The sequence below is a fragment of the Drosophila melanogaster genome, chromosome X, assembly GCF_000001215.4.
Source record: "Drosophila melanogaster chromosome X".
Taxonomy (NCBI): Eukaryota; Metazoa; Arthropoda; class Insecta; order Diptera; family Drosophilidae; genus Drosophila; species Drosophila melanogaster.
This window is the reverse complement of record NC_004354.4, coordinates 11,925,469-11,948,844: the sequence shown is the minus strand read 5'-3', so window position 1 is coordinate 11,948,844 and position 23,376 is coordinate 11,925,469. Positions and strand designations below refer to the sequence as shown.

Here is a 23,376-nt window from a genome sequence, read left to right as displayed (position 1 = left end):
ACCATCAGCTGAGGAGATGGACCAGGCGGACATGGAACTGCGGGAGACCATCACGAACATCTGGCCATTGCAGGCGAAGAAGATGCTAAACCTGCTGGTGCCGCCCAGCGATCAGCTCAACAAGGGCAAACTGTCAGTGGGTAAAATCTATGCAGGTTTCCTCATCCTGGAGTCCTGGCGTAGCACGCGGTTTGGCCAACTCGATTCGGGAATGCCGGTAAGCCACTCAAGATAACCATTTATTCAGCCCCTTAAACACAAACTACCGCACAACTCCAGTTGCGTAGAGTCGAAGATGAGTCGATATTCGGTGGTCAGACCACCGTGTTACCCGGGACTGACTCGCCCAGTCGAGATATTACCCAGTTTTATGGTAGCCACTTAAGGTTCGACTCGTTAGGAATCCTTAGGCATCAGCAAGGCCCGAAATATAGGCAGATTTATTTGGAGTCGATTCGTCCTCTTTAATGTAATGATAAGTCTAAGTTTACATTTAGCCAATGTCCTGCCAGGATTAGGGATTTATATAAGTCAACTATCTATCTATCAGTCTTTTGCAAATTCTAAGCACTTTAAGCTCACTGCACTCTAAAAAAAATCGCCCTGAATTACAAAAAAGCGTCACAACTTTCAACTTTCCTAAGCTATGTACATATATACAATATATCAAGAATAGATATAAACCTAAAGTGTTATCAGCTTTTCAGTTTTAGCTGTTCAAAAAATATACTTTATTTGAATAAAAGGTTTTATAATCCGCATCGTCGGAACGTTTATGTATATAACACAGAAACTTACTATATATTACAAAATATGGTTTTTAAATAACAAGTATTTGACTATAGTTTTATGTATTCTGAGCTCCTCAACTTCAGGGGTATTAAATATTTTAGGGCGATTTTCCGCTTAAGAGCAAAGATAAAATGTCTTTTCACCCCAAAACAACCTACATTTTGAAACGAAACTACACAAACTACAAAATATATTCTATAAAATCTATATACCATGGAATAAATATGTGATATTATGATTTCTCTTCTCATACGACTGAATATGAACTCTTTCATAAACAACAATTTAAATTACAAAAAAAAAAACGTAAACAAATTAAATGAAAATATGCAGAACTGGAAGGAGGTATATAATTAATTTTATATGCAACCTCATGTTTATCACATTTGTATATACAATACCCTATATATTTCGCACATACATGCCCGTTTGTATGTGACTCAAATACACGAAACTTAGAACTACACAATCGCATTTACATATATAACCACATAGTTGCGTACATATATTATAAAGTATGTGTACACGCAACTGCCCATTATTTGGCTAAATCAGGCCCGATCAGATTCGATCCCAAATATTTCTCAAAAATATGAAAATTTGAAATTATCTACGGGCAGGCATGTGGGATTAAAAGAGGCGGATCCAGAGGAAAATTACCGAAAAAGTTGAAATAAACTATGATTCCATTCAGATATTAGATATAAGAACTCTTGGATCTGTCACTATGTGGGATGCATAGTTTTCGCCTTCTCGATCCAAAATCGATAGCTGAAAATATTGCAACCCAATAGGGATTACGGTTAAACTTAACTCGTATAATGAGCAATGGAAAACCGTTCAGTAGAAGTCGAGAGTAACTTTAAGTAACTACATACTCAAATTTATATATATATATACCAACATATATATCGGTAGAGTTGAGAAGTTCGTATTTTGATTCTCCAGTTTGCGATTGTATGTTCGTTCTAAGTAGATACGACAAACAAAATAAAAACAGAGTTGACAATGTTACATAAAAACTGTATGTATTGATACTTAGATATTTCTAGAGATTTGCCATTTGTTTTTACACAACGTCAACACAAGAGAAAATCTGGAAACATTTAATATCATATATAACATTAATTAGTCGTATTACTAGAGGGTCAAGAAACATCCCAACACATCCACTTTTCTCTCTAAATCTTACCACTTTCGGATTCGCTTTTATAATAAATTGTTTACAAAAAAAAAAAAAAGAAATACTTAATTCTATGAAATTACCCAACAAAGCGAATCCATGTGGCCAAAAAACACACTCGTATGGAAATAATTAATTCAAATGTTTTATCTGTTATCCTGTTTTTGTGCACAACACACAAACGATCAATTGACAACTCAAAATTGATACTTAAAAAAAAAAAATGCATAATTGACATTTGGTTCCCACGTTCACTGAACGTGAAATGATAATTGGACGATGTAAAATGTAAATTACATCGATGGTCTATGATAGCGGAAGAAGCTGGAGCACGATGATGAGCATAAATATAGCCCAACGGCAGTCGAGGAGCCGGTATATAATATATTTCCATATATATACCTATCTATCTTTCGCTTGGTTTTACTTTCGCCTTTTAAATATGCAGCTCCTCCTCTACCACATGTTTTGCGTCTACTACTTTTGTACAATCAAATGTTTCACCATTCTCGGCTAGTGGCATGTTTTGCATACTCGCCTAAGAGCAATAATATCACTAGGAAACCAGCATAACCAGCCTGCCTACCCATCATATAAATGAAATAAAGTGCAACCAAAATACCAATTACCGAAATCCAATACGAAAACACACCTATATCCTATATACAATAATAATCCAGCTGTAGATGAACGAACACCCAACTGCAATGCCATGGTCATGTTTCGCTTAACACACCCACTAGTGTCCAATCACACTTTAATAGCCATAGAAGAGTGTGCACATTGCAGGGATAATGCCATGTGGTCTGATATAGGTTGCCTGCTTGTTTAATTCCCCAAAGGACCCTCTGAGGTCCTGGCAAAAGCTATGTTTTTAGGCTGGAATGGCGCAAGTGATGATGGAAGTTCTGACATAGAAACCAGTCCTTCGTCCTCTTGAGTCTGTTACAATTTTCAAACACGATGACAGCAGAGGACTTTTACTTTCAACGAAGGATTGTAAATATGATTTTCATATAGAAAAAAAAAAAAATAAATATTGAGCAATTGAAGATTTTAGTAGTCTTGCGATCAAGATGATGATGAAAATATAATTCTGTAGGGATCTACGATTTTAATATTTATTTTTACATTGTGGAACGTCTAAGTCCTTGTGTGTTGATGCATTTGAAGTAATTGTCCTTTAGTTAATTGTACACTTTACAAAAGTAAAGCACTGTTTTTTTTTTTTTTTGTAAGTATGAATCGGACTCAATTGCACTCAATCGCAAGTCTGCATTTTAATATACCGACCAAATATATATATACTTAACCCTTGATACAAAGAACTCTAGAATATGTGTACATATTGGAATTTGATTAGATTCAAAGACATATGGATTCAATGGAACCATTCATCATATGAACTAGGCCATTTATGATAGTATCAGGCAAATGTCCTATATTTAATATTTTCATTTACAAGTCGAATTGCCACTGAATTTCTTGTAATCTTTTCTGCTGAATAGGCATGCTTAAGGTAACCAAGCGATCGCATCAATTTAAGACACTAATTAAAAAATTAATAAAAAAAAAAACAGCAGCATGGAAGAATGAAATCGGTCAAATTTTTGTATGCTAATATGCCCCTATGACATGAGACTTAGAAGAGTTAATAGCAAAGTACTCGAAGATATTTTTAAAATTGGTATTAAATATTGTTAACTTCAAATTCAAAAAAAGAAATAGCAATAGAGTTTAATATACAATAATCTGGTTGATTAAATAACTTCAAAATATAGTTCCAATGTCATATGGGCATGTGAGATTATTATTAATTTGGCACAAACATTTAAATGCCATACAAGTATAAGTTTTGTTTTTCTTTTTTTAACACGATAGTTTATTTTTTTGTTATTCATAGTCAAAACTTTAATGAAACTCTTAATCACTTGTTTGGTTGACCATTTCTCTAAATCGGCACATAATAATAATAACAATAATATTAAAAACAATAGTAACAATTTTGTCTCATAGCGGTACCTCTTAGATTTTCTTTAAATCATAGTGAGTTGTAAAAATGTTTGCGCATGCTTTTACCATATTAAGCAAGCCTCTCTTTTAAGCTATTTATGAAATCTTAAGCGAAAGCATCTCTTATATACATTGCCACCTCTAAACCAACCTACATAATACCGACACAATCCGAATAGAGCTTGACACATCTCGAAATGCTATATACTACCATACCTCAATGTAAAGATATTAAGCAGGGGCTATACGCTCCATTATTAACAATCGTACATATGTATAAACCAAAATATATACTATGCATATGTACATACATATATGCGATAATAACGATACTTTTGATTATCATTTCTGTTCTGTAATCTATTTATACTTTTTAATTACTCTATAATAATTCTTACATTCCATTTTCAATGCTTATACAAAAAAAAAAAAAAAAAAACAAAAACCAAAAACCAAAACAAAAACAAAATCAAAACCAATCCCAATGCGTTGCAATGTTACTACATCAAATATTCACCAATCACCCAACTTTAACCACAACTGTGTCTACAATAAACAACAATTTAATTGAATTGCACTATCTGAAATCTGTATTTCTACAACTTAAAAACAAATACAACTTAAAAAAAAAAATATATATATAAACAAAACACACGAAAAATATTCATGAAAACGAACTACAACGAACGAAACCAATACCAATACCAAAACGGAACGCAACGGAATGGCAATTAAAACTATGAATTACAACCACTGCACTTTCCTGTCTACCAAATCGACTGCCAATTGCCAATCGAAAAATCGCAAAATCCAAAAAAAAAAAAAAAAACCGTAGAAACAATCTTTCTTTAACTGCCTCCTCGATATGGCCGCCCTTGACAAAGGAGGATCGCGTCAGGGCTCCATAAGTTTCGAGCCGAATGGGGAAGGAGCCGCCAACTCACAAACACATTTGTTAGCCAGCACGCACCATCACCACGCAAACGGTGATGCCGAACACAACAGTTTGGCAACACTAGCACGGCGGAGTACGATCAGAAAGCGATCAGTTAGGTAATTTAAAACCAGCTTCAATCTTAACCATAGTCCGTAAAGTGCAAAGTATCATATAATCATCGCCATTGCCATTATCACCATTTCATTCGATCATCATCAGCCATAAAACCAGACGACGACGAGTGGTCTACTTTACTCGATTGTACTTTATAAATACATACATAGATCTAAGCTCTGACCTCGTTCCCGGAATATCTATTCCGCTTTGCGCAAGAAAGTATGCTATATAATCTTCAGTTGTAAATTCCTTTTCCCAGCTAAACGAACAAGTCAACGAGCGATTCCGTAAAACATTCTCTATAAAGTTGCAGGATCTTAAAAGCGTAATTATCAGCACTTCAGACAGCTGTTTGGTTGTAAAGCCAAAAATAGAAGTATTAAGTTTAAGTAACTTTTATCTCAAGACTTGAAAACAGCTTTTCGAAAATCAAATATAATCTCTATATCTTCCCATGAAGATAAGTCAGTAATCTCGCTGATCGTGAAGGACCACAGCATACATTCAACATACATACGTACATGCATAAGATAACTTTCGCTTCACAACACTATCGAAATACAACTATTACTACTAACAACAACACTTACCAACACTATTAGCAACTAACTACAAGATCTTTGTGCCTTTGTGCATTCTTCAACATTGACATAAGTAAATTGTTTTTCTTCTAATTTTTAAATATTTCAGAAACAAAAAGGTGAATAAGTTTGATAAACTCCAAGCGGTAAACCAAAATGAAATTATCAACAAATTTTACTAATCAAAAATAATAATTAATTGTGTATTATATAAATTTATGTGAATACTCTTTGTGTCCATACTCCGTTTCCGATATAAATGTTGTTCACAAACCGATTAAGTCAAGTAATCAACTAGTACCTTTAAATACATACATACTCACTCATAAGTATATGTATAGCTGTACGCGCCCATGTACGACGTATCTATGACTATGTACAATATGAATATATAATATGCCAGATATTGCCGGGTGCATAGCTCAGCATAGCTCCACATGCATAAATATGAATATATATATATATATATATATATATAAATACATACATACATCATATATACATGCGGACATGTGTGTACTGCGTATTCAACCTACTATAAAACTTTAATTTGCGTTTACTCAATAGTGCAATACATACTCGTACCTAAATGTTGCATAGCAATTTAACAAAAAAAAAAAAAAAAAAAACATTAGAAACGCAAAACTTGGCTTAGTACTCGTACTCGTACTCAATGTTGTAATTTGATCGTTTCTATAACCACTAAATGTACGCCCATGTACTTAGGCATTCCTTGGTTCGTTGGTTTATTGGACAAGTTGAGCAGTTAAACAGTGGCAACGAACAGCAAACCGAAGGGCTCCGGCCAAAGCCCCACTCAACCCCACTAAAACGCAGTACGATTTTGCCGTCTGATCCCACAATTCAGTGCTGAAAATGTACAGAGAATCATATTTGATCAATGATAGATACGAGGTTTTAATTTCGATAACGCACTCTTTTGATAAATGGCACTTAAGTCATGGTTCTCTGTGCATTATTCAGTTATTAAATTAAACAAAGTTGTTGACTTGTAGTTTCAAAAAGCGGACTTGCAATCGTTTTTGCCCAAATTCCAATGACTGTGTGACCCCGTTTCACCGACTGGTTTGCGAGGTCCTTTAGGAATATAGCGTAAGCATAGGCAAGTGTAATAACATCTTTGGTTATCACGTACAACATGCCAGCAATGTATGATTAACTCACCAATTCCAGTACAATTGCGACCTAGACATACTGCGACACCTTCATTTTACACCAGAAACTGCAATTTTCCTACTCACAGATCAAGTCTGCCCCATTAACAATTAACAATTGAAAATCGTTGATTTCAATTCGCATCAGGCGTGCCAGCCATGTGAAATAAGTTGGCGGTTCTAACTCTGTTCCCACTCACAACAGCCATTTGGGCGAAGTCCGATAATCTTGGGTTCAATCAGACTGAATAATCACGTCACTTGTTGTTGTCACGTTCAATGTCACCGATTTCCGGTAGGACATCGGAAGTGAGATCCGGAAATGACCTGATCGACTTTTCTACGTACACATAAAGCCACGCGATGAAAAACGTTTGAATTCTCGGTCGCAAGTGTAAATTCACTCAGGAAATAATTTGTAGTCACTCTTTGGGCAACACTATATACAAACTAGAGAATGGCTTTTTCTCTTAGAGTTAAAGCCAGCACACTTAGCGCACAAATTGTAACTTGTATTATAATGGTTTTAGACCTAAATTGAGGCGAAGTTCTCCCAATCGTCCAAGTGATTCTTGATTTCTAGCGAATTAACCCTCTAGTTACACATGTAAAGGCGGCTTTATGTGTAGGTAGTAATTGTTTTCGAATTCGATTTGAATGTAATAAGTAAACAATTTTGGTATTTGAATGTTAATCGTCAGTCCAATCACGAATGCGAAACGGTTTGTGAACGGTAAGTAAGTTCGTCGGCCTTCTCGATTCTAAATCAATTGGCGCTCGATGAAGCTGCTCTTTCCACGGCCCAAAGAGGAGCAATTGGAAATGGACTCAGGACCTGACCAAAAACCCATTACCCACCATCACACCACACATTTATTCAGAGAATTATGACTAAGTAGTGCATGCCTATAGTTACATACATATTTGCTTAGCTTTCAATGTTCCGCTTTGTTGTTCTTGAGATTATATCACTGCTTTATCAATTAGACGCTATAAACACAATCACTTGCATGAGTAGCTATTTATCCTATTTATCTTGTAGATATATCGTGTAGAGAAATCTGGCTAAATCTTCACATTCCAGATGCAAAGATCGATTGATACTAGCTGTACCTTCGTATTTTGCATTTCACTTCTTTTGTACCACATTATATTACCATAAATATAGGACAATAAACCAAAATCAATAACGTAGTCGAATGTTAAGCAATTGGCGTAAGAAGAAACGCAATATGGCAGTCATATCATTTTCAGAAAAACCTCAAGTATAAGCAGACATCCAGTCGATTATACAATAAAAGAACCCCAAAGGAACCCAATTATATCTAGAGAAAGTGACCAAGTATATATGTATATGTATACTCCCGAGTAGTGTATGGAATTCCTTAAATGTTACATGCCCTCAAATAGGTTAACTATCAAATACAAAATCAATATAATCCCGCATTTAAGAACCTTTCTATACAAACTAGTACAATTAAAAACGCATTTGAATATGTATTTTGTTGCAGTGGAGTAATGATTGCTTTTGTTTACTTTTATATACCGTATATCCCCTAAATACTATATCCCGCAAAGTAAGCATACATGTCTCTATGTATATTTATTTTGTAGCATTATATACAAGTTCAAGCATATATACATATCTATTGCCAACGCTCCATTACGGGGCATTGGACAACTATAGTTCTAAATTTATAAATACACAGATATACCTAAACTTACGTATCCTTGCAATGAATGAATCCACAAGAAATCGGTCTAGAGGAGTCCCAAACCAAAAAAAAAAAAACACAAAAACACAAAAACTTTGAAATGCTGACCAAATTAGAATCGATTCGACCATCTGGAAGTGTTTACCCCAATCGAAATCACCCACCTGTTTTCCCCAAACCCCGTAACCCGAACTACTTCTCAATCTTTTTGGACTGATTTCGAGTGGTAGCATTCATGGTGACCATGGAGTTGGCTTACTAAAACGTTCCACAATCATTTTCCAACTAGATGCTGGAGCTGCAGGATGCATCGAGACATCCGTCGCAGGAGTCGCTTACCGGTGCCGATGCTGGCCATTTACATCCTGGACATTCGTATATGAATGGCCATCGGCGATCGCCTAGCTTGAGGTAAGAACGTTAAAAACAAAAAAATAGATTAATTAATTTCCTTATTAATTATTATCGTGCAGGCACAATGGCTCTCCACTGGCCAGATCTCCGAGTCCTCGACGGCGTGGCCATCAATACATACATCATGATATCGGGTTCTCCGATACCGTATCTAATGTTGTAGAGATGGTCAAGGAGACTCGTCATCCTAGGCATGGCAACAGTCATCCGCGGTATCCAAGAGGTATTTATTGGCTCGACATCCATGGCATTTAATCATTAACTACTTTCAACTGACTATCGTGTGTGTGTGTGTGTGTGCTGGTTGTAAGCCAAATGATCTGGTTAGGGATTCGTCAACATTATCCTGTTATCGAGTTGTCTGTCCTTGATGTTGCCCTTAATCACTTCGTATCCATATGAGATCGGCTTGCAAGGGGCACACACAGAAAACAAAGGGACTTGGACATTCCAGGGATTTTTGATCTATTTTGTAGAACCGTAGTTATATACATATATACATATATGTCTACAATTCCATAGCTATTAACGAAATCTTTTAATACAAATATATTATATTTCAATAATAATTTTATCGTTTCCGTTAAGTCGGTCCTCTATTGTCGTTTATCGTTTATCTCTTCGAAAGCAATTTGAAAATCGCAAAAAACCAAAATGAAAAAAAAAAAAACAAAACAAAACAAAACAAAAGAAGAGAAGAGAAAATATGTTGCTAAGATCCAATACGTAAAATGTTGTGCCCCGACATCCTTAATTATTACTTTTTTTTATTATTGTTGTTATATGTACAATATAGGTTCATGGTCAGCATCGACAAGTCCGGCCCGTTCGCCTTCGCCTTCTCGATATGGTGGTCATTTGTCTCGCAGTAAACGCACTCAACTGCCTTATCCCACATATGGGACAACCAGTCTATGTCAAAGATCACGATCGCCGAGTCCCGCTAGACTTCAGGAGATGCGTGAACGAGACAGACTTGGTTATGGGATTGATATGGGTACATCCTTAGCACTTGTTATCTAAAGTCCAACAAGCTCAATCAAAAATCAACTTTAAACAATTTAACAAAAACAACTACTCAACTTGTTTTCTATATATGCTAGTATTTTCTTCTACACAAATTTCGACTTCAACCATCTCAATTTTAACAAACATCAAAGATCAGACATGCTTACTCGTAAATCGTTAACTCGTAACTCGTATCTCGTAACTAACTTGTATTCGTACATAGTTGCCAACCATGCTTAACATGTATACATGTATTGTCATGCCCAGACGTTCAATCAGAAAACAAACAGTCAATCAATCAATCAATCAATCAATCAATCAATCAGCCAATCAGTCAACCATAAGCTTCAACAAATCGAATAGTTCAAATACTCTTTTCATACATCCAAACACAGCTCTCAAAAATTCATTCAGATCTGCGATCTACCACACCGAAGAACTCATGATTATGTGACCAACTATTCGTATTTCGTATTCGTACTCTTGTTACACTAGCAGCGTTTATGTTTTCATTTGTCTAGAAGCCATCCTCGTAACATCCACCTATATTATAATCACATCTCGTATGTATGGTGCTGACATGTACAGACATATTCATCCTTGTCATTAAACTAACACACTGAATCTCTGGCAAATGAACTGTTGAATAGCAATAGAGGAGTTTAAATATATACGATTTTTATGTCAGGACTACTTTCGACGGACTCTTAGTAGAACACCAAGTACTGGTCACTTTTTAAAAACAGCATCGATGTGAGAGAAATGTGAATATATTATGGAACAGCAATGTGTAGGGGTGAGATAAGTGAACATCATTTCCTAGTCTATTCCACAAAGAAGGTGAAGTTCGTAAGCCATAGTATGTAGAACATATATATATATATATAAATTTTTTTTTTTGTTCAAAATTGACCTCTGTCAGCCTGACCAGCACAGGATAAGACACTGACCAAGAATCTCTATTTAAAGCTTGCTTCTTGTTCCAAAAAAAACACAAAAAAAAAAACACCCAGTTACTACCACAGATATGCAGGCAATGTTCCAGTATTGTTTTTTGTACCAGTTTTGGGCGGTGAAATCGACTGAGCTACATACATACTCGTCTATGTAATATTATAACCAGAGGAATAATTTGGGTTGCAGCCTTCGGGTGTTTCAGTATCTAGACGTGTGTGCATATTTATCTATCTTATCTATCTGTGAATGTGCGTCAATAGTATTCTGCACCATTTCTTAATCCATCCTTTTCGTTTTTGCATAATTGATATCTCTATAGATCAAATCGAAATCAAAACAGTCACGCATGTTGCCATGAACAATTTAGCTGCCGACCGGTCATTACCCCAAATCATCCAACTACTTGTGTATATTTCTCTCAATACATTATATATAGCACTGTTGTTAATGTTTCATATTTTTCTAAGTTGTATAATTCTGTAGGGTGCTCAAATAATTCCACACGCTTATGAACGTAGATACAGTGAATGCATTTTTGGCATAGCAACAATTTTTAAACAACATTAAAGTTTAATATGTAAACTACGTTCTGATTGGGACATGTTCATCCTTTACACAATATCGTAAAATCACCATTAAATCGTAATTGTGCAAAAAATATTAACTTCGAGTTTTGAAAGAACCTGTCAAATAAATCTTGTTTCTATAAAGTTTGTATGTGTATTTTTAGAGATAACTAATGAAATCATAAATCGTTTAACGCTAACTTTGACCTGTACTTTCAGAATTCAATAGTCCTTACTGAGACTTAACAAAATCCCACTAAATGTCGCACAATAAAATTCAACATAAATCTGGTTACGATAAAGTCTGTCTGATTGTCTTCAGTTATTAGATAGTTAGTCCTAATCTAATCCAAATGAACATGTCCCATTCTATATTATGTTTCATATATTTGTATGTATGTTTTAAGTCCATGTTAATGTCAATGAAGAACGACTTAGGTACACTTTGTTCAGTATCATAATAGCAGAGTATTTTTGCAACGACTTATGCCCTAAACTGCACTTGTTCAGCACACAGGGAAGTAATTTTTCGATTTCCCGCAGGTGTAACGCATGTACAGCATAGTTACCCAACACTGGCCTCCCGAAGAGCCGGAATCGGAAGACGCCTTCCTCCGACTCCCAGTAAACCGTCAACACTGCAGCTCAAGCCAACCAATATCAATTTCCCGAAGCTGAATGCCAGTCCCACACATGTAAGTGACTATCGATCGAGGGTATCCGATATCCTAGACTCACTCTGCCTGCGAGTGGGAGGGATATATGCAAGCATCAAAGCGACTGTTTGCTCATAATGAGAATGAGAACTAATATTCATAGGAAAACAAATAGAACAATCATATAGAATTAACATAATTAATAATGTTTAATTTTTCCGACAGACACACCACTCAACGCCCCACAGTGTTCACTCGCTACCACACCACCGCGACCTGCTGCGAGATCCAAGGGATATGTACTATAGTAGTAGAGAACGCGAGCGGGATCGCGAACGCCTTAGGGATCGGGATCGTGATAGGGATCGCGATCGCCTGCACGAGTACGACCTGCGGTACGAGTACCGGGATCGGGAACGAGAGTTGTACGAACGCGAAAGAGATCGCGAGCGGGAGGTCGAAAGAGAAAGGTGAGTTGGTGCTATATAGTATTAGGAGCACTCAAGTAATACATATATGTCCTTATGTACCGCAGACTGGAATATATAGCACCGCTGTCGTTTGAACAAGCGCTGGCTATGGGCCGAACAGGTCGTGTACTGCCATCTCCAGTTCTAAACGGTTTTAAGCCAAAGAGTGGTCTGAACCCTCGACACTCCGATTCGGATGAGGAGGATTGGTGCTAGCAAAGGCTTTGATTGCGATCGCGTAATCGAAAGGATCAGATCTGGGTATAGCATCAGGCCATTTGCTCCTCTTTGTCAGCACCAAACTTAGATCACAATTTTGATACGATACGACACAGCTATCAGATACCCGAACATCTGCAAAACCTTCCATACCTTTGTCCACCAGTACACCAACACCAACACCAACACCAAACCCAAACCCAAAACCAACGACAACACCAAGATCAGCACCTATATCAAAGGTATGGCACGAACGTATCGACACCGAAACTAGGAACAACTATATCTGATATCAAATTGGCTGGAGTTAGCTTACAGGAATTAAGCCCGAATCGACAACCGCAATCGCAACAGAAGCAGGAGCAACAATTGCATCAGGATGGATGGCTCAGATGGTACCGGCAATCGGGTCCATACGGATCCCCAGTGATGGCATCATTGCCGGAGACCAGAGCAACATCGCCCCACTCCGATATCGAATTCATTAGAACTATGAAGAGAAGTGAAACCGGAACAACTGCAATAACACCAAGGACAACTAAAACTGAAGCAATGATATTAAGCGTACCAATTACAATAACGTCCCCATTAGCTATTAAAAAGATATATTCAGATAATGACATTAATTATAATACCGAACGAGGAACTGATAATGACAGAGTGGACGATGCACCAGCTCATCATTATCACCAGCCAGAACTAACTACACCAGATCTACAAGACGAGCCACCACTGCAGCAGCATCACCAGCACTATCCACAGTATTCGTATCATACGCTCTAAGGAGGATAGGATCAAGAACGAGCAACCATTATGCAGACGCCACAATCCATAGTTCATAGTCCAGAAACTAGTATCCAGAATCTAGAAACTAGAAACCAGAAACCAGAAACCAGATCCACTAAAAGTGCAACTTTAATTGAAACTCAAACTGAAACTGAAACGAGGTGTAAAGAATGTGAGAGTGATTTTATTCCACGCAATTGGATTGGGAGTAAACGTGGGGAGATTGTAAACAGATTAGAGCTACTATTTGCTTAGAAATAGGAGTAGACAACATAATTTTAGATATGAATATGATCAAGTGTATTGTACTTTTTTTTTAATGTAAGGGCAAGTCTAGACGAAGAGCACATCAAAATGAAGCTAACGATAACAGAACTCTTTTCAAGCAGAACACACATAGATCTAGATCGAAAATATATATATATAGGAAATAAAGATTGTAGGTACTCGCATACATTGTAAGTTATCTAGAATTTAGCTCGAGGAATCGGTACGGTAATCTGCAAGCGTTTTTGACTTGTTTATATTAAAAGTTAGTACTTCAATTATGTGTATTTAAATGCGACATTTATTTATTTACTCAATGTACATACCAGATAATTGTAGATATGAAATTGTTATTTATTTTATTCTTTTGTATGTAAAATATTTACCTACGACTACTATTATAAATACCTTCATCAGACCGAATCCCTATAGCGAATATTAGCAAAAATTCAGCGCAATTTAGTCCTCTACGGTTTTAACATTCAGTTGTGTATTTATACTCGAGCGGATACTTTTTTTCCACGATTAGTAGAAGTCCACGCAACATGGCAAGTCCAGCATATTGAATTCAAATCCAAGTCCAAAACTAGATCCAAATAACTCAATTATGACCAAAAGCATGTATCTGTGTAAAGTAAGCATCATTCAGTGCCATTTGTTTATACAGACTCTAGCTAACTTACAATAGCTTGTTTATCATACATATTTGCCTTAGCGAATGAAACGTTGTTTTCATAGTTACTCTGTAATCTGCAATCGACGAGAGGTTTATGCTTCTATTAATGCGTTTCGTATGCTGAAATTAGCTCCTCGCAAACTTTCCGATCAGTTGAAAGAACTCGATGTCCATATGTATTTATAAATGACAAGCAAGCAAGTCATTGTTCTCACAATCGAGCATCCTTAACGTAAACAAAAACATGTGTAGATATAATATATACACCTCCGACTCCTCATACTCGAATTGAATTGAATGTGTATAATGTGTAAAAATGCAGAGCTCATGGCACACCAAACGTAATGTATTCAAATATACTATAGCCATGCACACAGCCCCTCCAACTCACTACCAAAAAAAAATGCAGTCATCATGTGTATAGATAGACGAATCGTACATGTTGGACGACGGGATATCGAAGAGCGCACAATAATTGTAATTTAAAGAAAAGAATCCATAACTTAAGTAAATAATTATAGCAGCTGAGCAGTAATGCGAATTTACACAGCAAATGAACTTACCATTACGAATATGACGATGACTAGCGTCGAGTGCATACGGAAAGTAAAAAGAAAAAAAAAAAAACTTTAACAAAAACATTTAGCAAACAGAAACACTTGCCCTAAACTAACTTAACTGAGCTGACTTTAGCTGTGTACGATACTTAAATATTAACTGAGCAATACTGAATAGGGAAAACGACTAACCTAGAAACGATTAACCCAAATATACACTCAAAAAAGGTCAAGATCGCCATTTAACTTAGAAACTCGCCATTTTATAATGTCTTTGGCTGTGAGCCGTAAGTTTTAAAAATCTCCGAAAATTTCCCAAGTTTCAAAAGCGGATTTTTCAGTTCCTTTTTTTATACTTAATTTGAAGGTTTCGTTCGCCATTAGTTTGTAATAGCAAAAATCATTGTGTGAATACGATTTTTTTATTTTACAGGACACGGTCATCATATGTCTTGTTGATATAATTTTGAAAAATAATTTTTTTTTTTGAAAACCCTGGGTTTTTGATTTTATGGCGATTTTCTAAAATCTAGACAAAGAGAATGGAGAGTGGAGTGTGAGAAAGGTAACCGACAAGCGTATTCTTCTATAATTATCTTAATTACGGATGCTGACAAACATACATCAAATATATATATATATATATATACACGCCTACATAGATAAATATACAATAGTTTATAACTAGTATCAAATAAAATGGGAACTCCAACGCTAAGGAAAAACATAGAACAAAGATCGCCGATATAAAAGTTCACTCTCCAATGAATTAATTAATTAATTAATTAATTGTATACACGTTGCACGTTGTATTTCCGAGGTTCACTTTTGACTACTTCCAGTAAAAGTTTGTCCACGTGGCAAATGTTTCAAGTCCTCAGTCCTAGGCTAAGATCCGATTTTTTACCTTCATTTTGCACCGCTTGCTTAACATTAACATTCGAATTATAACTAGCGATATCCCCCACAAAACAGTAGAGTTCTTGGAAGGGCAGCTTAGGGCTCATTAGCTCAATTACTACTACTGAATCATTGCCCCGATGCCAAAACTAAACAAAATATAGATAAATGATACAAAAAAAAAAAAAAAACACCAAAGAAAATAAATAAAAAAAAATACAAGAAAAAACAAAACCAAAAAACAGAAAAAAAAATAGAAATGAGTACAAAGTATGAAGTTAGTTCACTGATATGAATTCAGTATTCAGTATCGCTTATCCAGTTCATGATGCCTATAGAGGAAATATTTAGTTAGCTAAAATATTGGCAAGCTCGTGACCATTTCAACTCGATTCCATTCGATTCGCTTCTAATGCTCACAATCTTCGCTTCGTCCTTCGAAAAAAAAAGGCTCCCAGCTGGCCGACCGCGAACTCTGCCCAACTTTATGTACTCCTACTTGTATGGTTAGGTGCCAAGTGCAGGGATCCGATACACGAAACATCACATATTTCCGGGGAAGAACAATTCGGGCACCATGTCCCGCCATTTACTTACAAAATTAAAACCAAAATATATATTGTTACACAATGCTGCGATCGATTGTTCTTCCAGCTACAGATCCTTGCATTCCCCCGCCACATGGAGATGCCATGGAAAGCATTGCCCGATCCAGATTAAGATCCAGATTCAGAGTCATTATACATATGCATGCAACCATGATGAAGTGCGCACACAAGGCTGCTGCCGAGCCAATCCTCAATTCGAAAAAATTCAAAATTGAATTCAAATCCAAAAATTGAGGTGACCCAAACGGTCCGCGCTCCTGTGTTGTTAAACTTAACTCATGTCGTAGGTGGCTTACTTCTGTCTGAAATGGCAAACATTTAACCATTGAACCCTAACTTAACGATTCGACTGTATATTTTGTGATTTGTTTACTGTCTGGTGTGAGCGGTTACATGAAACAAAAAAAAAAAAAAAACAATAAAGAAGAAAACTTAACAAAAAATAAGAACGGAAACAAGCAAAAATAAAAAGGAAATACATATATGTAAGTAGATCTGACTTTTTTTTACAAAGCAACAAGAAATATAAAATATAGGATGTGAGAGGGGATGATACGCGAATAGGAAAGGAAACAAAATTAATAATAATGAAATTAGTTTAAAATTAGAAGAATGTAACTGTTACGGCTAAATTGTAATGATAATACATATACATAAATATATGAGAGAAACCATAAATATAAATATAAATATCTTAATTTAATATACTAAGTGAATAAAGCAGTTAAATTAATTACTAAGATACGCTAGAGATAATTAAACTACATTTAATAATTATGTAATTATAAAGATGACTCGTAATTTATATACAAGATATACATACATAAACATATAATAACATAAATACCTGCCTTCAACAAATTTGTTAATAAAACTATTAATACTTTCTTATTTTACATAATGTAAAGGAATACCATAATAAAAACAAAAAAAAAACAAGAAGAAAATAAATGTCAAAAAAATAACACAAAAATTGCACATCTTGTGTTTTTTACTTGCGCATTGAGTAGATTTTTATACCTTTTCAATATATGCCCAACTATTTTAGTTTATAAATGGAACAAATGAATGAGCCCATGGAAAGCCCACCAAAGGATCCCAGCATCCTTAAGGATTTGAAGAGCCTGCACCGCCTCTCGAAATTATCTAGCTCAAAGCAATTGAAACTTCCTGCCATCAGGAATTCCTAGGGTGCACCCGGGTGCACCGTTCCGAACAGCTGTTCCAAGTGGTCCGGCTGATGACTGGTCTCCGGATTGCATTGGCTGCGAATCAACCCCCAGGAAGGTTGCCAGCTGATCCGGGCGCAGGCGCACTGCGAAGTGGCCACGGCACAAAAAAAAAAAGGCGCTGCCAGTGCTGCGGATATACATATTGATTTTATGTCGCCTATTCATCAGTTGTAACAATTGTAAGATTACAGCTACCGATAGCTGGGAACAGCCTCAAATTGGCGAAATCGGCTAGGGTATCAGCCAAATGGATGGGTCAAGAGCTCCGATTCGGATGCATCCAAACTCCGTGTGAACGGCGAACGAACTACTGGCCGAGGGTGATACAATGCGAGCACATCCAGAACGTAATTGAAAAGACTGACATCAGATATACTGTGACCAGTGGAGCTTTGGACTCCGCAGCTGGTCCCATCGTAGCCTCGCAGCTCCTCCAGCAAATACGATCCGGAGGAATAGACAGTATTTTCGAGTGAGATTGGGAATTTAAGGCATCGCCAGCATGGAGATACCCATTTCAAACATTCTGCTGCTCTGCCTGATCTTTCTGTTGATCGGCGGAGTGGTGATGATCCTGCTGCAGTATCTCATCTTCATCAAGTTCTCGAATCTGCCCGACGAAAGCGAGGAGCAGAAGCAGGCGAATGCCAAATACACCCTGCCATTGGTAAGTAGCTGGAGTAAATTCCCTTGTTCAATTGACAATTTCCAACTTGGTTTCACCACAATCGCAGAACATCAAGCAGACGGCCAGGAACCTGAAGAGGCTATCCAATTCCGGACTGGGTGGTGGCGCTGGGAATGGATGCGAGAACCATCAGGAGAGCCTCCGACGGGCCTCCGCCCTGGTCTCCCTCAACTTTGTCATGCAGTTTCTCTTCCACGAGTTCAAGAACTCCAATCGGGTGCGGAAATGGTTCTATCGCAAGCTGTCCATCGAGCTGGACGAACTGATTTCCAAGACTACCACCGGAAAACTGCTGGACAAGCTAACGGTGAGAAGTAGATTTTTTTTTGTTTTGATTAAAATAAAAGGGTTAGAGTGATATTATACTCTTTTATTAGTTTCAAAGTTAATTGGTGTACTAACAAATCATCTATTTTATTTTAGATTAAAGAGCTCGAGTTGGGCGACCAGTTTCCGGACGTCAAGTCGCTATCGGTGCACAACGTGGAATTGGACAAGGATGAGCAGCGCATCGAGAATCTCGACCTTCTGCTGGACATCAACTACGTTGGCAATTTCACAACTTCCATTGACGCGGACATGGTGCTGGGCAAGAAGGGATCGATAACGCTTAGGGGTGAGTGAGTTGGCGACAGGGAATGGGTTTTAATTGTTCCTACCACCAGCCTTGCACGAATCTGAAAAAGCCATTGGAAATGAAACAAATTCATGGGTTTTTTCTGTATTTAAAAATATTTAAATATTTAATGATGTTCTTATATATATGTACATATATATTTTACTTATCCCTACTATTTAAATTTACATCTTTTATTGCAGTCAAACAGCTTTCGGGAATGGCGCGCCTGCAGTTCACGAGAAAGCCCTACACGCACTGGTCAATTAGTTTCCTGGGCGATCCGGAGCTGATCCTGGACATCGAGTCGAAGTACCAGGGCCGCCAGATGCAGTCGAACATAACCAACCTGATCTCAAACCAGATCCGAAAGGCGGTTCGCCGGAAACACACGTTGCCCAACTACAAGCTGCGCTACAAGCCCTTCTTCCACTGGACGGCGGAGGAGGACGCGAGCGACTGTGACATTCAACCGAATGGCCTGCTCACCGTCAAGCTGGCGGAGCTGTCCCGGTTGATGGGCTATCCGGGCGCCAGTGAGACGTACTGCACCATCACGCTGGCGCCGGTGCCGTTTATCGAGGCCAGTCAGCGGGATAGCCGGAATGTGCTCATCTCGTTGGACGTGTTCATTCACAAGGCGAAGAACCAGCAGATTGGAATCGTCTTCAAGCAGAGCGGCAGCCAGGTGGTGCGAATCGAGTCCGTGCTCCCGAATACACCGGCCTGCAAGTCCAACCTGCTGGCCGGCGACGTTCTGGTGGCCATCGAAGGCAGGCCGGTGACCACCATTCAGCAGATCGCCAAGGTGGTCAAGACGCTGCAGGCCACTGTCTTTAGTCTGCGCATTGAGCGCATTATTCCTGGAATTATTCGCAACGATGCCATACTGGAGGACTTCGAAAAGTACGAGGATATCGGCGATTTGCCAAGTTCGTATCCCTGCCAACCGAAGTTGGAAACGGATGAGGCTGCAACCGCTGATCCGACACCCAAGCACCTGGTGGTGAAGCCCAGTTTGAGCGGAACACCAACCAATTCCCCCAAGAAGTCCAACCTCATTGCCAAGGCTATCAAGAAGACAATGAGTCGAGAGAGTGGGGATAAGGATCGGGACAAGGATAAGGATAAGGACAAAGATAAAGATAAAGACAAGGACAAAGATAAGGACAAGGATAAGGACAAGGATAAGGACAAAGGCAAGGAGGAGGTGGAGGAGCCGGTCAACTACTTCTATCAGCACTCCACCATCGACTGTCCATTTAGTCCACTTATCCACATGGAAGACGTGTGCAGCTTCCAGTTGGACAATTCCAGTCGCTTCCTCAACGTCTGCGTCTTTGGCAAATCCGCCGGCGAGAGTGTGCTTCTGGGTTATAACAATGTCCAGATCGGTCAGATTCTCGTCGAGTGCTCCGAAACCAGTTTGAACCAGTGCCTCAAGCAGATCAGTCTCAATCCGGCATCACTGCAGGCTGTGTAAGTTGGCCAGTAACCACCAGTGGAAACTCCAGAATGCACAATTGTTTTGATATATATTTACTGATCCCCAGAAAGACGCATCCGCTGTCCAATCAGTCCGGCTTCAATCCGAACCTCTGCTTTGGCGACATTCTGTTTGGCTTCTCCTGGATGGGCAATCCCAATTTGACGGTGGGTGATGTTCCCATCAAAAGCACATCCAAGTCCCAGTCTCCGGCCAGGTAAGCTTCAAGTTACGGATTAAAAGACTAAACTAATTCTTATGCTCCCAACAGAAATCCCTTAGCTGGCGACCGAGTAGCTTCAGAAGATCAGTCGCAGTTCCTCAAGCTGACGAGCTCTATGGCAGACAGCTCCACATCTGGCGAATCCTCTAGTGGCACCACTGCCGCTCCAAGGGCACACGACTTTGTGAGGACCCACTTCCATCGGGCAACACAGTGCGACTTCTGCGGCAAGAAAATTTGGTTGAAGGACGCCATGCAGTGCCAGGAGTGCTCCATGTGCTGCCACAAAAAGTGCATAGTCAAGTGCCAGATGGCCACCGTCTGCGGTCCGGTTGACTGTACCGGCTCCATACCGGCAACCTCCTCCACTCCTTCAATGGCCAGCCGACCGGAGTTCACCATCACACAGGCCGACAATCCACAGATCGTTGATTCCAGCACGGGTGCGACTCCGTTTGATGAGACGTCTGCTGCATCTGGCGGAGATCAGGGGCAAATTCAATCGCCAACGGCCTCTGGCTTGGATGTCCATCGATCCAGCCTCACCGGGATGCTGGCCCAGGGCATCAAGCGGCAGGCGAGCAACTTGGACATTCCCGGCATCGTATCCTCGCTAACTGGCAGTGGTCAGCAGGTGAACTCCAAGAGCCTGCCTCCCAGTCCACAGCACACGCCATCGCGGTAAGTTCGCATGCAGAACCAATTAATATGGGTGCCTTTTTTATACCATATTTGAATACTGACAGAAAATCGTCGATTGTGGAAGAGGCGACTCCTGCTCTGCAGCAGAATCCTTTCGAGAGCGTCACCCAGCACCTGGAGGCCCTGCCCTTGGACTGTCCGGAGCTCAGCTTCGAGCAGGTGATCGTCATCACGGAGCCCATCATTCGTCACACCCGCAACGAGGATCTGATGAATCTGGCCAAGAGCACCAGCAAACTCCTATACGCTGCCCTGCCGCCCGATGAGCGTGTGGCCAAGATAAACGAGTTGGTAAGTCTGCATGGCTTCTGGATAGATATATGTATATATATATATATGTATAATGATCCTATCAATGTTTAGTTAACGAAACTGAAAGTAGCCCTGGATGCGGAGACCGAGGGCTATACGCTGATGAACGATGCGGAGAAGGCCACCGAATCCTCGCCCTGGAAATCGGACAGATCGGATGAGCGTGTCCAGGCGCTCAGCATCATCATGCTGTACTTGTGCACGGGTCTGCAACATGCCCAGGGTGTGGTGCTGCAGTAGATGATGCTGCAATCCTGGGATCATGGGCTACATGTCAATGGTTAAATACTTGTGTATTCGCGTGAACTCGTACATAATCTTAAGTAGTAGACTGGAAATGTGTTAGTGAACTAATGGGCATTTTTAATTCGTGTTGTGGCATACTTAACTAGAAGTATTGTATTTCAATTTTAGCCATTCGTTTCGATCAAAATACGCTTATTTGTCAGTTTTGAAACCGATTTGTACATACATAATATGGGATTAACCCAAACTTAATGGATATATCAATGGCATCCATAGAGTTCCAACTTGTTTTGGCAAATAAACATTTTTAACCAAGTTCTATCACATTTCGTATGATATTCATCTAATATTTTATAGCAAAATGTTTGTATATCGGTATGTAATAGAGAACGTAAAGAGCGTGTGTGCAAATTAAATTAAATATTTTTGACGTTGATTTTAATATTTTGGCATTGGTTTTCTCTACATGCAAACTATGCCTCCTAGCATACTGCATTCTGCATATAAGTATGAGATACGTGAACGTGGAAATGTCAAGTTCAAAATGGCATGTTTTTACTACCAAGTGATCTAATGAGACTACAGACAATTCCGGAACAGAGAAAAATCATATGACGGATGCGTAGGAGATCGGTTCTATATGTACGATTTATATACGACGCACTTTCTCCATTTATATTGAACTTTTACACTTTTCCGCGGCAGCAGCAATGAGTGTTTATATCAGGGGCTATTGCTCTTAAGATGACAAGATACTTTGTTCTTGATGCAGCAATACTCATCTAAAGGATAGGAAATTTCAGAAATGACCATCTTTTAGATTAGATACAAAAATATCTTATTCCTAATTCTTAAAAAAAAAACAAGATCAATCTATTCGTTTATTTTACAAAATGTGCGTATCTATAGGGTATTTTGGTATTCCAAATGTATATTGTTTAATGTTTAGTTGCGAAAGCTTTTCCCAACTTTAAAGAAAGTGCAATGTGGAGCTTTGGGGAGCAGAACTTAAAATTGGCTTTTTGGATTTCTGCAGCTCTCTTTGATCGAATTCATTCCCCGCAAATTGAAGATAATGGGTAGAATAGCCTTGACAACTTTGAAAATGGCCATTATCGTGAATAATTGTACAAATGTTTGCTTAATAATTTATAATTACATATATGATACATGGAAATGAGGTGTTCAATACGACTTGTTTTTGACTGGAAAAAAACAGCGAACGGCTGATGCGTAAAAGTCGATTCTATAAGTATTTTGGCCAATTTACACTG

The 23,376-nt window shown here is 38.5% G+C and overlaps 2 protein-coding genes across 19 annotated transcripts in view; both read left to right on the top strand.

The window, feature by feature from the left end:
- Positions 1-17,565, top strand: part of cac (cacophony) — a 53,808-nt gene extending 36,243 nt beyond the window's left edge. For 12 of the 18 annotated variants that reach the window (NM_206696.6, NM_001370017.1, NM_001370018.1 and 9 more), the window contains 7 exons: positions 9-217; positions 8,803-8,924; positions 8,987-9,150; positions 9,724-9,924; positions 12,002-12,153; positions 12,340-12,584; positions 12,650-15,140. In NM_206696.6, coding sequence (NP_996419.1) covers positions 9-217; positions 8,803-8,924; positions 8,987-9,150; positions 9,724-9,924; positions 12,002-12,153; positions 12,340-12,584; positions 12,650-12,800 — 1,244 coding nt within the window. In that variant the 3' untranslated portion in view covers positions 12,801-15,140. Of the gene's footprint in view, positions 1-8; positions 218-2,290; positions 2,351-4,823; positions 5,042-5,732; positions 5,743-8,802; positions 8,925-8,986; positions 9,151-9,723; positions 9,925-12,001; positions 12,154-12,339; positions 12,585-12,649 lie in introns of all 18 variants that reach the window. The other 6 variants (NM_001258707.2, NM_001272548.1, NM_001014733.5 and 3 more) reach the window with 6 other exon arrangements.
- Positions 17,566-17,994: 429 nt separating this feature from the next.
- On the top strand, positions 17,995-22,421 carry Pdzd8 (PDZ domain containing 8). The gene is made up of 8 exons (NM_132543.2): positions 17,995-18,496; positions 18,564-18,824; positions 18,941-19,133; positions 19,337-20,612; positions 20,687-20,836; positions 20,891-21,523; positions 21,589-21,835; positions 21,908-22,421. The coding sequence occupies exons 1-8, from the start codon at positions 18,332-18,334 to the stop codon at positions 22,094-22,096; spliced, it is 3,114 nt and encodes a 1,037-aa protein (NP_572771.1). The 5' UTR covers positions 17,995-18,331; the 3' UTR covers positions 22,097-22,421.
- Positions 22,422-23,376: the final 955 nt, after the last annotated feature.

What these genes read in the sequence shown, in the direction of transcription:
- Pdzd8 (NM_132543.2), top strand. Translation starts at nt 18,332, where the DNA reads ATGGAGATACCCATTTCAAACATTCTGCTGCTCTGCCTGATCTTTCTG. An exon ending in CCAAATACACCCTGCCATTG is followed by an intron (nt 18,497 to 18,563) that starts GTAAGTAGCTGG and finishes CCACAATCGCAG; the next exon opens with AACATCAAGCAGACGGCCAG. An exon ending in AAGTCCCAGTCTCCGGCCAG is followed by an intron (nt 20,837 to 20,890) that starts GTAAGCTTCAAG and finishes TGCTCCCAACAG; the next exon opens with AAATCCCTTAGCTGGCGACC.